Source organism: Homalodisca vitripennis, chromosome 4 (genome assembly GCF_021130785.1).
Source record: "Homalodisca vitripennis isolate AUS2020 chromosome 4, UT_GWSS_2.1, whole genome shotgun sequence".
Taxonomy (NCBI): domain Eukaryota; kingdom Metazoa; phylum Arthropoda; class Insecta; order Hemiptera; family Cicadellidae; genus Homalodisca; species Homalodisca vitripennis.
In genome coordinates this window covers 157,320,465-157,337,484 of record NC_060210.1, presented here as the reverse complement: position 1 = coordinate 157,337,484, position 17,020 = coordinate 157,320,465, and the positions used below count along the sequence as shown (strand labels likewise).

The 17,020-nt window shown below is 30.7% G+C and overlaps 2 protein-coding genes across 2 annotated transcripts in view; one reads left to right on the top strand and one right to left on the bottom strand.

Annotated features, from left to right (window-relative positions):
- Window positions 1-868: 868 nt before the first annotated feature.
- Window positions 869-11,328, bottom strand: LOC124360392. Its single transcript, XM_046813992.1, has 3 exons — window positions 11,155-11,328; window positions 6,076-6,198; window positions 869-3,812 (listed from the first exon to the last, which is right to left on the bottom strand). The coding sequence occupies exons 1-3, from the start codon at window positions 11,201-11,203 to the stop codon at window positions 3,637-3,639; spliced, it is 348 nt and encodes a 115-aa protein (XP_046669948.1). The 5' UTR covers window positions 11,204-11,328; the 3' UTR covers window positions 869-3,636.
- A 2,527-nt stretch (window positions 11,329-13,855) lies between these two features.
- Window positions 13,856-17,020, top strand: part of LOC124360391 (signal recognition particle 54 kDa protein) — a 30,429-nt gene continuing 27,264 nt past the window's right edge. The window contains exon 1 of the mRNA XM_046813991.1: window positions 13,856-14,102. Coding sequence (XP_046669947.1) covers window positions 14,025-14,102 — 78 coding nt within the window. The 5' untranslated portion in view covers window positions 13,856-14,024. The remainder of the gene's footprint in view (window positions 14,103-17,020) is intronic.

The following is a 17,020-nucleotide window of genomic DNA, read 5'->3' as shown; positions in this document are numbered from 1 at the left end:
GATTACAGCTACAAAGAAGGACAGATGTAAAACCTGACCCATTTTTTCCTCATAATTTTACAAATACCCAGTACCTGTAATACAAAACATTAAAAATAAAAGATCGACCTATTTCATTATCCCATCAATTCAATATGAGATACATTTGGCCTCCTTAAAGTCAAATCCAGTAAACACTAATGAGTAATGATAGCTTAACGGTACCGAAAGCAGGATTAAACTCCTGCTACTCATTATGGAATCTAAGCATCTGTTAATTACTTGGTTATAAAACTGACAAACGTTTCTTGAGTAACAAAATAACAAACATTGGCAGATTTTAGTCATTTCTTGATAAACAAAAAAAAATTTTATTCATTCAATGTTAATAACCAGTGATCTACACTACACAAGAAGTATTAAACTGTATCCTGTAGCAAAAACAAACTTATTTTAAAATGCAAAATTTTTATTTCAGAAATGGTGTTATAGAAACAATATTACATGTCATATAAACATATATTAATAATGAACTGGCCCATAACTGCCCCCTCTCTCATCCTCCCCACCACTCAGTATCTCTTTCTCCTTTCTTTCTTTTGGCAACAAAGCTTAAGAAATCGCCAAAAAATATTACTATTACATAAGTTTGTGCATTATATAAAGATGTTGCTTCAGCAGATTTAGAACCTTATAGTCTAGATTTGTTGATCTGCCAATGGTGTACAGAAAGAAATAACTACTTGATCTCATTTAATGAAAGTGATAAAAGTATGACAATGAAAATGTTTTGTATAAGCATTTATTTCAATATTTACAAAAGTATTGAACAAAATAATCATGTATTATTTATAAGTACATATTGCCTATTTTAGTAAATTTACAATGTTTAGTTATAAATAATAGTAACATTACTTTAATGGTAACATATTTTTTCAAATTAAAAATGTCTGATCTTGATCTCATAGAACATTAATTTAAAACTAACATTAACAAGTTTTAAAAATATTGTCACAATTAAAGCCTAGTTTCACTAGATGCCGACCTGTAGATGTGGCATCAGACCATTGTCAATAACTGTGCCAGCAAAAGTATAACGAGCCACTGCGGTTTGTACATCAGTTTAGTGTATCAATACAATCTCCATTATAATAACATCAGCTTGATGCATATTGTACTACGCATAGCACCATTAAAATGTTCTAGATTTTAGAGTATGTAGTGAAACTTCTTTGGAGGTAGTTTTTTAGTGTTTATGGAAGAATGTTTAATTTAATCATTGTAATAATCCCATATAGATGGTTAAAACAGGTGCAATAGCAAAAAGGGTACTTGATATCCAATTATAGAACAAATGAGAGTATACTAGGTTATTGAGCACCGATTATTGGTGACAGATACTGCAACTGATGCTATAGGAAGGCATGCAAATTGCAAATCAGGAATCACAGCCCTGCAATTAACCACTGAGACATTGTCTGAGTTTTATATTTAAAGTTTTATGTGAATTAAAATGACAATGGATTGACCCTAAAGTTACATATTACTGCATCTGAGCTTAAATTACAGACTAATAAAAATTTAAATGAACACCAGTTCACTAGGCTTGTATGTTTGTTATGGTCATTGAGCTTAATTCAATCTCTTATCATGAAAGGGTTTTACACATTTCAGAGATACTTTGAACATGATTCTTAATGGGAAGTACTATATTAGTCAGGTTTAATAGCAGAAACGCAATTGGTCCTTTTTGACTATTTTTGTATAGAGGGAGTATGTCATAAACCCTGTATCTTAGGAATACCTGTGGTGAATGACAGCTTACATATTACTGGGGTAAATAATTAAAGTCCCTGTTTGTTTCACTTGATATATAATGGCATGCTACAATGCCAAACCCTTCCCCCCCAAACTAGTACTGTATTGACAAAAACATATATTTGTTTGTAAAAGCAAGGCTACTAATCTCTTACTGTAATTAAAATTATCTATTGCCCAAACTTATTGGTTCATCTCTCATTAGACTACAAACAATATTTCATTTACAAGGAGAGACCTAGTACACATAGTTTCTTTTAAAAGGTTTCTACAAAGTAAAATAACAAGTTTGAAGATTTAATTTAAAATGGATTACACAATTCATAATTGCTAACTCATTAGAATAAAGTATACATTCTAAAAGAAGCTAAAACCACCATCTGTTGGTACATATAAATAGTTTTAACGTAATATATCACACAACTTTGGATTTTCAAACATATATTTCAGACTTTCATCACATTTGACAAGAAGAATAAAAAATCCATAAGGCCTGGTAGTGAAGCCATGCATCTTAAAAGGTTCACTTTGGAAATTTCCTCAAAGAATATGTTTAAAAGGTTCAAACTAATTAAACCAATAACATATTTCTCATTTTTTAAATTATATTAAATTAGTCCACTATCAACATTTTCTAGTATTTTGGTGATTTTCAAATTTTTTACTTGTATGTATTTGCTTGACAATGCAATTTTGTTTATTCAGTTGATTTCATAGTTCAGGTCTAAATTACTTTAATTATGTAAATTTTGGTATATTAGAATTTTATATGGTAGCTCAAGACTAAGGTCTAGTTAAGATCAAACTGCCAGCATTCTATAACATTTGGAAAGTTTAACACTGGTTTACAAACCTCATAGAGTAATTTAGGAGCTGAGATCCCATATTTATTATTGGACAACCTAGTTTTTATATAATAGACAGAGGAATGTTTCCTGACAAAAACATTAATTATCAGTCACGCTTGTTTTGGTGGGAAATAAAATTAGGGTATATCAAAAGGGTTAAAAATGTAAAATGGGTGGTGTTTTTTAGACCATGTTTTTTTTAGTTGTACTCACTTAAAATCAACCATCACAGATATGAATAATTATGAGCCAAACATATGAAGACCAACCGTTTCGCTAAAAATGGTGACTTTAAATTTCTTTACCTCATTTACTGATGGAGAAATAAATATTATGTATGTGACTACCTAAAAAAATGATGTAGCTAGACCATATATTTATAGTGTCTTGATAAAAAATTATGTTTTGTTATTTTGAACCTTTTCATTATCCTCTCATTTTGACTTTCACAAAAACTAGCACAACTCATTCTCTATGGATTTCACAAATACTAAGTTCTGTACTCATGTGATGCAAATAGGCTTCAGCTCCTGGACTGTACTACTCAGCCCAGTAGATGACAATGTATTACAATATTTATGTAAGTGAGAAAGTTGAAGGTCGTTCAAAAATTCATTCATGAGATAATATTTATATTATATTTTATTGCTTTACTTTCTAAAGATATACTCTTTGAAACTTACTTGTCGTAAGTATGAGATTGACATGTGGTCCTAATATAATTAATTATTGTCATGATTAGAGTGGCTCTTTGCTTTTTGGTAGATTTACAAAGGAAGTAAAACTCAATATAAATCATTAAATCTATTGGATTAGTATTGTACAGTTTATATTTTCACTAAACACCTACTCATTTTAAAAGCTTTCCTTCTAAAGTATTAACAGATTATCAAGTACAAAAAAGCTTCTTAATTAGCAAATGTATAAAGTATTTATAGGAAGATATGGCACAGTAAGTATATTCTTCAAGTATTGAATTTGAATATAACAATTATAACTCAGTATGCTTAGAAGGAAATTTCTTTAATATTGCTACAAACAAATTATAAAAGGCATAAATACTAACACATATTATCATTAAAAACACTACAGCAAACACAGCACTGAGAAAGTTGCCATCAATGATACTGTCAGATGGAGTGGTTTTCTTTGTTTTGCCTTTTACTCCTGCAACATAAACACAACTTATGTAGTCATATAGATTTGTTTTTTAAATTTAATTTTTATTTGATACATTACTATTGAGAAGATACGATGCATTAATATTATATCCAAATGATATTGGTATAACACAAAATACCATGAGTTGGAAATATGAGTTAATAATTTCAATGGATAACTCACATTGATGTAAAGATAAGAGAGATAATAGTTGAAACATATGCACAGTTAATTTAAAACGTTACTGTCCCATCACCTGTTTGAGAGTCTTCCCATCCCATTGTGTTGTGACATCTAGACAACTCGTGTCAGATGTTTATGTGATTAACTGTTTTGGCATGAAAGTTTTAATGTTTTGGTTACTTCTGCAATGAAAGGTACTTTTAGATCATGATGTAGTGTTATATTGTTAGTATTTGTTGGAGGAAGAGTTATAATTATAAGCCTGAATAGTTTAGCTTGGTTAGTTTAGAACAGCGTTCTAACTACACTTAACAGTTAAATCAACAAAATTATGATTCCATGAATCGACCAAATCTGGAGGGGGAAATCACAAAGCTTCCATGCACAAAAAATAAAATAGAAATATACCATATATTTTTTTATCGCTTACCATGGCAAAGGAATGTTATAGTTTCTTATTTATCAGTGATAGTTCTAAAGATTACCATGTATCTATACTATTATACATGTATCTGTATATAAAATTTCATGTATTATGCTATGTATCTATAGCATATGAAGTGTAGTTCACTGTGGTTGTTGCTTACTTATATTTAATGAATGGGTAGCTATTTTAGAATGCAATTGAAGTAAAACTGATTAGATTATTGCCTCGGTTTACTTCTTATGTGTAGTTCACAGTGGATTTTGCTTACATGTATTTAATGAATGAAAGGCTATAACACTAAGGTGATTTTTGTAAACACTAATCCTCCAATAATTATGAACGATTTTAACAATTTGAGGTGTCAAACAAATTTCCTTGATTCCTAGTTGTGTAAAATAGTTTTTGATTTGACTTATTATCATTCTGAAGGGCACATACCACCTTTAAAGTGTGCTTTTTCCCATAGGATAACATAAATATCTATTTAATTTTATTTTTATTCTGAAACAGCTGTTCATTTATTACATCTTTATATATATATATATATATCTTGTGTGCGTGTGTATGTCACTGAACTCCCCCTAAACGACTGGACCGATTTTGACGAAATTGTTTGTGTGTGTGGACAATTTGAGAATGGTTTAGATTCACAATTTGGTCAAATTTAAATAGTTTAATTAATTAATTTGTTGTTTATAAATTGTTGATGTTGGAGTGTTTTACATTGGATCCGGCAGATTGCACTATGACACATAATACAATTTGAACTGATTCTTAACAGCTGTTAATACTTTCAGCTGAAGTTCATCAAAGAAGCAGAAACATTTGTTTACATTTAAATTTTTGTAAATATTCAATTATTGTAAAGTGTTTGATCAGTACAGTAGTGTCATACAGATTGCAAAGACGAAGTTATTTAATTTTAAATTTAGATACATTTAGATTTAGATCATAGTACAAAGCCGTGAATTTTTGCACATAAGGTAATCGAATTTGGTTAGATCGAAGGTAAATGAAAAGGAAAGAAGACGCTTTATGATCAAAATTGGTTTTTGTTGATACATTTTCATGATCGGAGCACAAGGCAAACTCCACAATAATACTGGAAATACCTTAGATAGAAAATTAATTTTAAGAGACCGAATTTGATTCTTTACAACCTAACTAATTTATCGAGATTCATCCATATAAATTAATTGTACTGAATAACTTATCAACACCTAGCAAAAACCACGAAAGGTAGAGGCATGGTACACACCTTCATAATGCGTCCAAGAGGCTTACGAAGGAATGACTATCAATTATCTCAGGAGTGTTTAGAATGTGATAGAAAAAGAATAAGTGAATATAGTGTACTGTTTTTCAACAAGAAACTGCCTGTGAAGCCACGGGCACTGTTTAAATTATCAATAAAAAGGTTTCAAAGATTATATTCCCTAAAATTATTTAAAATTTAAAATTTTTATTTTCGTTTTACTGAACATCTATACTTAAATATCTATAGCATTGTTTCTTACAAAAAAGTTTTATCTTGCATATTGGAGTGTTGATCAACACTCACTTGACTTACAGGAAACTGTATTACAGCAGCAAGTTCAAGTAAAAACACATTCTTACTGTACAATCTAGTTTTATATAAATCTGCTAAGGTATATTTACCCTTCTCCATATCTTTAACACTTTCTGTCACAAGGCGGTTCATCATCTCAACATTTGCACGGAATTCTTCAACAGAGATATTCTCCTGATCTCCTGTATCAGAGATACATTGTGATGTGTAACCTGAAAAAATAAATGAAATAATGAATTTTAAAACTAAAAAAGATCATCTGAATGTATTTCAAAAGTGTATTCTGCACAACTAATCCACAAAATAGAAAAGATGCTCTCAAATAATTGTAGGATCTTGTACAATGTCTATAAAAAAATCCTTGACTAAGAATAGGAAAACGTTATTACATAATCAGTAACATAATTATATAAGGATTCAATAATAGTAGCAATTATTGTAATAATAATAATATATAGGACTTAACAACCAAAGAGGAAAAATAAGATAACTAAATTATAAATTTTATTTTCAGTCATATTATAAGCAGAAGTGATTATTATATACTTGTAGACAATTTTTATTTTCAGAAGTGGGTATTGTGCAGTGAAGTGTTCTTGAATACACCCAATTTATTGATCTCTGAGGGGAAAATGTAATATTTTGTAGTTTTAAGTTTTAACATTTTAAAGTTTTTACATTTTCTTAATGAAATCCTGCAATAATCAACCAGGACTATCAAATGCGATAGCAAATAACCAAATATTGAAGCGATATTAGCACATTTAATAACATACAAAATGTATGTTAACTCGCAGGTCTGGAGAAAAAATTGGTGATAACTACGAATTGAGTTCTGGTTGTCAGAAAAGAACATGTCTGCAGACCAAATTTCCCAGTCTCTGGACCCTGGATAACATAGAGTTTGCCTGGTAAGAAGTGGAATGATGCCTCTTTCTAAAGAGTTCCTGTGACCTAGTGCCTTTCAATGTTCTGAAGATGAGTTGGAGAAGTATTTGAATAAAACTAATCTTAAAAAGTCTAAATGTTCTCTAGTAAGTGTGGCAATTGTAAAAGAAAAACTATAAAATATTAACAATGATGTGGCCAAGCGCTTGCTTAATCCTATTGAATGAAGTGGAGTGGTCGGACAGGTCTTGTGACGTCACAGTATCAAGACTGTGTTATAGTTTGGCTTTGGCAGATCGCAGAGAATGGAAACCAGTTTTATTCAAATATTAGAATTTATATAACATAATATAAGTTATGGTTGATTATTGATGATAATACAATTTAAAATACTGATTACATATATTTCTTGCTTTACACATAGATGCCAGATTATAGCCCAAACTTTCACCAAGTATTTTGATTTTTATAAATTTGGTTCAATTTTGCAAAACAGATTTTTAAAGTGCATTGCAGCTTAACATTGTATATGGGGAATTTGTGTTAATATTAATATAATTTAACAAAACTGCACTTTCAAATACTTCTAAATTTTGGTTGGCGAGATTTTTATCTCAACATATTAAGATCACTAAAATTGTAATACTGCAAACTTAGAACCATTTCATTTGTATTTCCAAAATTTTTACTAATAAACCATATAAATGTTTATCAACATCACTCTAGGTATAGGTATTAATTATACAAAATAATCACAAACGATATGGAATTACCATCAGAGGGTGGTGCTTAAACAATAAATAAACTTCCTTCTTACATATTGTCAACAAAAAACCATGTTTATCACAAAGATTTTATTGACAAACTAAACTTAACAAACCTAGAATATGTTTTGTATGCTAAACAAAACAACATAATACTATTAATCTTAAAAATTGAATAAACCAGAAAATGCAATGAATTTTTAAGAAATGTTCCAGCTTACAAGTTCACATTTTTACACAAGTTGGCAAATTGCCAGGCTATTGAGAGGAGCAACTCTATCATCTCTGGTGAAACAACATGATTGTAAGAAGTTAAAGATTTCTTAGCTCATAAATAATACTGATGCAAACTTGAGTTGTTCTTTATATATTTTTGGGCATGTGGCCACATTGAGCCATTATGAGTTTGGTTTTCTACTCCAACAACCTGAAAAGTTACAGACTTTTAATGAACTCTGTATATATTATAATGATATTTTGATGAATTGTTGTTCTCTTTATTCGCTTATATACCTTTTGTTTTGTAAGAATATTTAAGTGGAAATACAAAGAATGGATTCTGGAGGGCTTGTTGATAATGGCTATTATCGGATTACCATATTTTTTGCAGTTGTTGGTTTTATAGTTTACTAAGAAACGTTTAATTGTGTTTTTCAAACAGATCCAACTTTTATATGCACCCAAACAATTGTCCAGATGGTTGTGTCATTGTAAATTATGTATATCTTACAAATTGAAGGCATTGTCACAAGAATAAAGTTGACAGATTAAAAGACCAAAGAGCAGTCAATGACAGTGCTCAGTAACATAGTACACACAGGTGTCTTTAATAGTGTCTCCCAATTTTTTCTACATTTATTAACTAAGGTACTTACATACATTCAGATGTCATTTCACTTGAATGTAAGATCTTTACTGAATATTAAAATTAGGTTTACATTATAGTACATACTTTATAAAATTCCCTGAATTGACATAAAAATTAAAAAAAAATAGTAACTCTTAACAAAAACAATGTTAGATGATAAGGACAGTTTTGATTAAAGATTTCAATTCTACTCATTGAAATACAAAACATGGGATAAAACATGTGGACCAGTGCAATATATATAAAATTTAAGTTTTAAATTATTTATTGGCTGAGAGTTAGTGAAGGAACTGGCAAAATTTTTCTTCTGCTTTTCTGTCCGTTCCATGATATCTCAAGAACAGATTGCGCTATAGACTTGAAATTTTACCAGTAACCTTAATTTTCACATAGGCAAGATCTAGGTTGATGATAGTACTTGTCCCCTCTATAGGACTTGATTGAGCGTCAGCAAAGTGTATCACTCAGGAGATGTCTCAAGAACAAGTTGAGCTCTAGACTTGGAATATATCATAACACTTCATTTATATACATGTGAGATTTAGTTCACCAATATTGCATGTCTATATTTGTGACTTAATGACACTGTGATTGTGGAATACAATATATTCATTTTGGTTGTTATAGGCATCTAGGAACCCACACTGATTCAGCTCAACTATTTGTTTTAATAACATGTGCTGTATTGAGAAAAGTAATCTTTATGTTTTGCTTGTTTTAATAAAAGCCATTAAGCCTAAGATATTATTTTATAAAATAGTTCCTATGTAACGCTCTTTTGAATTTAACAGAGTAATATTTTTATGTAAACACTTTAAAAATACTTGTTGTAAAAGTTGTTTTACAAAACCATTTAGTACTTTAAACATGTTACCTAATGCCCAACGTAGATAAAACAACACATTTTAATAAACTTAAACAAGACACAATGGTGTTTAATAAAACTCATCTTTAGGATTATGTTACTCATTTCATTTCATACAAATTTATTATATATATATTTTCAGCATGGACCAACTGAAACAAATTATTTTTAAGTAACTGAGACTCTGAAAATGTCAGTGCAGAACAGAACGGAGATCAGTGCCGGATTTACAAATCTTGAGGCCATAGGCCAAATTTTTGTGTAGCCCCTCCTCCATATACTATCTGAGGTTAAGTTATTATTATTTAATTAAGCATATAATTTACTTTTGATGACCGATTATTAGATTAACTTAAAATAAATCTTATAGAGTGAAAATTGGCTGCCCAGGGCAGTTGAAAGTGGTGAATGCTCTCACATTTTAGCTATGAGACCATCAAATTTTCATAGTAAAATATCTCTTGTTCAAAATACATTTGCTACTCTTCAAAAGGCAGGTGAACCAGATGACTAACATACAAACACAAAATTTTCTGTAGACATGAAGCTAATTCTCAGCTTTATACCCATTTAAAAAACTCCATTGCCACAATGGCCCTGTAGCGGTCAACAGAGTTATATTTCTTTAACACCCTGGAGGTTGGGGTGATACTATAGCGAGATTTTGTTATGTAAAAATTTAGGAATTAACTAAACCGTTTAACTTATAAAAGTTACCTGTGAACAAATATATATATATTATAGTTTCATATTATAATTTGCTATTGTTTGTATTTTATAATAGTTGATTTAGAATCTACTTATATATGCTAATTGGTTGTATATACCTCAGGAGCTGGTTGCTCTTTTGTATCAATTTATTACAATTTATAACAATAATTAAAAGGTGCATTTTCATTAGACTTCTAATGATAAGCCTACATTGATTAAGTGAACATCATCTTATTTTTATAACAAAATTGAAATAATTTTTAATAAAAATCAGATGTATATTCAACATGAAAAAAAAACACTTAAAAAGAACAGCACTATTGTATTTAATACCAGTCACAGTTTAGTAAGTAATGTTTGATTTATTTATCTGAATATATATTAAAATTATAATTAAATGGACTGTTGCTTACATTCTAATTATCTTAAGCAACACCTGTATATTGAAGATTCTTCCATTTTTTGTTTGAGATTTTCTGAATTTCAATATTTGTATACTATCTTGCAATTGTCATGTTTGTATAATGGTAACTACTTACCAACATATACAGCTATTATTACACAGTTTTATCACAGACAACTAACAGTCTAGCCATACTGCTAAATGGCATCTTGTTAAATGAGTAGATAATGTAACTTAATCTGTAGTATTACTTTGGGGATGAGTGACAAACTATACTCAATATTGAAAATAAAGGTGTGTAATAATGACTGGTATGAACGCTTATAGGTTTACCACAAATTAAGTTTTCATACTGTTTCATAAATAGGATTTTTCTATACATAAAGTAGTTAGTTATATACTATTTACTTATATAATCAGTTTTAAATTTCCTTCTAATGGAACAATATTATTATAACAATTAACTAAAACAGCTACCAATAGAAAGGTACACACAGAAAATTAATCTTATTTATGAAATGGTTGCTGATTGAAAGCATACTATATTAATCATAGTAGTCTAAATATGTTTATTTAAATAATTAATGACACAAATAACGCATATATATTTAGTACAAGTAATTAATTTTGTGTATTATTTCGCTCGTTCTATAAAATTAATTCACTTACCATTTTTTGAACCACCTTTTGAGACATTTTTCGATCTTACTCCCGTCATTTTCTTTTATTAACAGATGTACACTTACTGTGCATTGAAGTACAGCTAATGTGATTAGCAATCTAAATTAACAAAAATATTTTCTCTAGGCAATGCAAATTCAACCACAAGCAGAAGATGATACCTGCGCGCGCACACACATTGAAGGGGTGTGAAGCGGAGGAGTGGGGCTGCAACAATCGATACGTATTGAAAAGCTGTCTAGATGCAGTCAATAAAAAACGAACTAGTAGAATATAAAAGTGGTGTATCAATACACCTGTATACACCTTTTTTATTGAACGCACTTACGATTAATCTCTTATCATGTTTGGGAATTGTAAAATACCGACCTATGATTGTTTTCCGATACATGGCTCTTTTGAACAATTTATTACTAAATACTACAGTGAATTTAACGATTATTTATCTAACTTTTCAAACTGACATTTTGAAAATACAAATGTGATGTTAAAAATTTTCATCCATTGCAAGAAGAAAGAAAATAATCCAAAAACAGAGGAATGACATTCAAAATACGGGAAGAATAGACCTTTCAATGTTTAAATTACTATTCAGAAAGTGTGTTGCTCCACAGTGTTAGTGATTAACAAAAAACATCTCTCGTGATATTATTTATCAGGTACCACATTAAAATTGCAAAAAATCGTATTAAAATAACTTCGACCATTAATGCAGATTGCAGCAGCTCGCCCTGTTGGTGGCGAAATATAAGACCACCTCAAGTGAATATCAGATAATTTATCAAAACTCAATAGGATATAACCACAAAGGACTATAACAATGAATTACATTGGAGTGTTATAATTTCAAAGTTAAACATTGAAGGGATTGATCTTTTCTGTTTAGACGGTCATTGCTACTATGTTTTGACAATCACTTTTTTCTGACAAAAACATATGCCTATTAAAATTAACATAATCTATCACATTGAAAAATAAAATGGAAGTAGTAACTGGTAAATTCAATATTAATCCTAGATATTCTTCTTACGTTGTTTCTCCTCTTCCAGTAAACAATATTGAAAGAAAATGTTATAGTGAATGGATAGAGCGTCCATTTTTGTTATAGTTCAAACAAGTATATTTGCGTGTTGGGGAGGGGGAATGGTGAAATAGATTAATTTTGTTAAAATTTTGAATGGCATTTAGTGTATTTTTAATTACCGATTACCTATAATTTTTTTATTGTATTTAATAGTTTACAATGTTTCTCAATTGCTTGAGATTCACTCATTTTGTGTTAATGATTTCCTAACCTGTGTTAATGAATAACAATCCTGGGATAATAAATTGAGTATACCCAAATGTTTTTTTTTTGTTTTTCAGTTAGTAATAGACAATTAATTTTTAGAAATTGTAATTGAAACTGTCTTAAAGAACATATTGAGGATATAAATTTCAAATATTTCACGTAGATTCGTACACCTACTTATTAACCTCTCCAGTGAACGCTTTCACGTTTAAGATGTTTTAAAACTGAACAAATAATTATGTTTTTATTGAAGTTTAAGTATATAACTATGTATGGTTTTATCAATTGAAAAACCTGTATAATTTCAAACACTACAACGTGTACAACACATTGTATCATAAATTTACCTTTGTGTAATACAGTATTGAAATACAATGTCTATCATGTAGAAGGCTTAACCACTATACATACACACACATATATGTGTGATTGATATATATATATATATATATCAATTGATATATATATATATAGGTACTTTGGGATTATACCGACCACACCCAGACATGAATCGTTATTTCACATTTCGTTTCTACTGATTACTAGATTAGCGTAGAACAATATTTCGTCAATATAAAACAGGAATTGTCTTATCGCAAACCCCTCCCCATCCTCAGACAGAGGTCAAAGTCGAGCGTCTAGTAGATAACGTGATTGCAGTCTCGCCGCCCGTTCAGCTGGTGCATCGCTTTGTTGTACTTCCGTGTTTTACCTCTACATTTCTCCAAACACAAAAATTCAACAAAAACAATCATTTACCAAACTAAACTCTTTATTAAAAAAACACTAAAAACTTGTTTTTATTCTTGATCACATTCCGCCACCCAAAATGCGAGTGCCTCCGGCCATCAGCGCGGGCATTGACAGCACCTTCGGTGCTGCCCCGCGCTGATGTCGACGAAAGAAAAACATCCCTCGAGATAGTACCTATCAGTAAAATATCAAATTCTAGAGGGGCTAATCAGAAATATAAATTGAATTGTAATGGAAAGGCAATTATGTACCGTGCAAATCACGTGATGCCGCGCGGCCTGCCGTAATCAGGATTCTCGAGAAAGATAAGATAACAGCGATCACAATACCTGGAAATGCTTGTAAGTTTGTAATTTTGTAATTGAAGAGTTGTTTTTTTTCGTTCTATCATGTTTGTTTCTATAAATTTCTATTTTTGTGTTCTTCATACTAGTGTGGTCGGTATAATCCCAAAGTACCTATATATATCAATTGATATATATATATAAATATATATATATATATATATATATATATATATATATATATATATATTTATTCATAGTATTATCCGTCACTGCCTATTAACAACAATCTTAAAGAGGCGGTGAAAGCAGGCGAGCTTAGTTGGCTGAATGTCAGCTGTTCTGCTTGCCATGCTAGCACTGACTGACAGTCCCATCTGTCTGTAGTGTGTTGTTCGTATGCGTTGTCTGTAGTAGTGAGAAAAACCTAGTGCTTTTGGATGCGAAAGTAACCTAAAAGTAGGGTAAAGCATTAATTAATTGGACTCGAAAATTTTTGTTTAGTTAACGTACATTTTTAATCATTCAAAATGGTGTTAGCAGATTTAGGAAGAAAGATTACGTCTGCTCTCAGATCTCTAAGTAATGCGACTGTTATCAATGAAGAAGTAAGTGAATTGCGTAAATTACCAAAGTTTACATAAAAGCTTGTTCAGAGTTACGTATTTAATTTGTATACTGAATTATCTATAAATAGTTTTGCCAGTTATGTATAACTGGGATATTACTACAGGTTAGCATAATACCAAAATGAAAGCACACATTATATTTACAATAAAATATTGTCCATGTTTGCAAATTAGGCTACCCAGGCATACAATTTAGTCTTCAAGAAATTGATTGAAATGTTACTTCAAACCCTTTAATGTCAGTCCCTTTAACCAGTTTAAATTGGGAATTAGCCTATAACAATTACAATGGTAGTTTACAATAGCCTAAGAAAAACATAGGCCTAGTAGCCATTACATTGACCAACAAGGTATAGGGTATAGACAACTTTATTAACCGTTTAACAAGTAGCATACATTTAATAGGTTTAGTCAGTAGAGGCTAAAAGAACAATCATGGCTAAAACTAAAAACCAAAGGCTATGTAAAAACCATGCAGGATTAATAAATACTAAAAGTAAGTACTCCATGCATTAGAAGTAAGGGTTAAAGTCACTCTGAGATAAGGCAAGAAACTCACTTTGATTGTAGAATGGGTTTGCCATAAAGAAAGCAGTCAGTTTGTTTTTAAATTTTGTTGTCTTCAAGGTCCGAACTGAGCCTGGAAGTTTATTTATTTTTTTTTAAATACAATACCTTGGTGATGCAGATTAGATTTAGATTTAGTGAGCCTTTTGTATGGAATATCAATAAGACTTTTATTCCTAGTGTCATGTTTATGGACTTCACTTCTTAATATTAAGCTCTCATAATTTTCCTTAATAGTCATAATAACATTAAAAATATATAGATTAACCACAGTCATGATATTCTGGGTTTTAAACAATGGTCTACGGCTAGTACTTGAGTTAACTTTACATATTATTCTAAGACCTTTCTTTTGAAGTATTAAAACACTATTTACACCAGAACTGCCTCCCCTTAGACTGAGCCCATAGTGGATTAGGGGTACTTTGGGATTATACCGACCACACCAGTATGAAGAACACAAAAATATAAATTTATAGAAACAAACATGATAGAACGAAAAATAACAACTCTTTAATTACAAAATTACAAGCATTTCCAGGTATTGTGATCGGTATTGTTGTCGCTGTTATCTTATCTTTCTCGAGAATCCCGATTACGGCAAGCCGCGCGGCATCACATGATTATTTAAGTTTTTTGCACGGTACATCATTGCCTTTCCATTACAATTCAATTTATATTTCTGATCAGCCCCTCTAGAATTTGATATTTTACTGATAAGTACTATCTCGAGGGATGTTTTTCTTTCGTTGACCGTTCCCGCGCTGATGGCCGGAGGCACTCGCATTTTGGGTGGCGGAGTGTGATCAAGAATAAAAACAAGTTTTGAGTGGTTTTTTCAATAAAGAGTTTAGTTTTTGTTTGGTAATTAATGTTTGTTTTTGTTGAATTTTTGTGTTTGGAGAAATGTAGGGGTAAAACACGGAAGTACAACAAAGCGACGCACCAGCTGAAAGGGCGGCGAGACTCTGCAATCACGTTATCTACTAGACCTCTCGACTTTGAGCTCTGTCTGAGGATGGGGAGGGGTTTGTGATAAGACAATTCCTGTTTTATATTGACGAAATATTGTTCTACGCTATTCTAGTAATCAGTAGAAGCAAAATGTCAAATAACGATTTATGTCTGGGTGTGGTCGGTATAATCCCAAAGTACTGGATTAGGCTTTGAAAAAATGCAAAATATGCTGTCTTAACATAATCAATGGGCCTTAGTTTTCTCAAGAGATATATTACTCTAGATAACTTGCTACTTAAAATATGTACACATGATCATGCCAAACTAACTTACTATCTAAGGTTATGCCTAGTAGGTTGACGGTATCTTTAAAAATATTTACATTACTCAAGCTAAATATCATTTTCTGTGTTTTATTCATGTTAAGCATAAAAAGGTTGGCTCGGAACCAACTCGAGACAGAGTCAAGTGAGTCCTGTATCGATACGACTAAGTCCTGTATATCAGCATTAACATCAATCAGACTGGTGTCATCAGCGTAACAAATTACATCAGAGTCGATATTACAAGATAAGTCGTTTACCATAACAAGGAAGCGTAATGGCCCAAGATAGGTTCTATGGTAGGCTACATAGTAAATAATCCAGTAACTAGTGCCAAACACTGGTTATCACTATACTTTATATTAACATCATTAATAAGTGTGTTGAAAAACAGGAGCACCTCTATTTTGGAAAACTGACTCCTAGTACCAAATCAAGTTGAACATAAGTGTGTTAAATGTTATTGCTTACATAATTTGTAATGTTGGTCAATTATATATTCGGGTAGGGTATGATAAGCGGACCCGGTTTTTATATCGAAATTGGCAAATGATATTACTTAATTATAACCATCGATATAATCAATCGATACTGATTAATTATTTTGAATTATTAGCTTAAATAGTCTATATCAACAGCTGTAAACACTAAAATAATACACGTAGCGTAATATTTTAATTTTACATAAGTAATTTTAATTATTAAAAATGGCAGTTAACTTTAGAAAACTACATGACATTGCTTTGAAAGATGATAAAACATAAATAAAATATATTGTTTTTGTGGTTTCAACATGATGTACTCGTACCGAAAACCCCATTATGTGAAATTTGTGGGAAAGAAACAATTGAGGATTCAGCGGCTAGGGAACAACATTCCATCCACCCTCGATATCTCTAAAGCATCCAAATCTGCAATAAAAAGCCGGCTTGCATCACTGTAGCTGTTATTATTATTGGCTCGTCTCTACACCTACCCCGTTCGTCACTATTAGTAAAGGGTATTGATTGTCGGAGGAATTTTTGTCAACCTGTTAACTAAACTACTTCT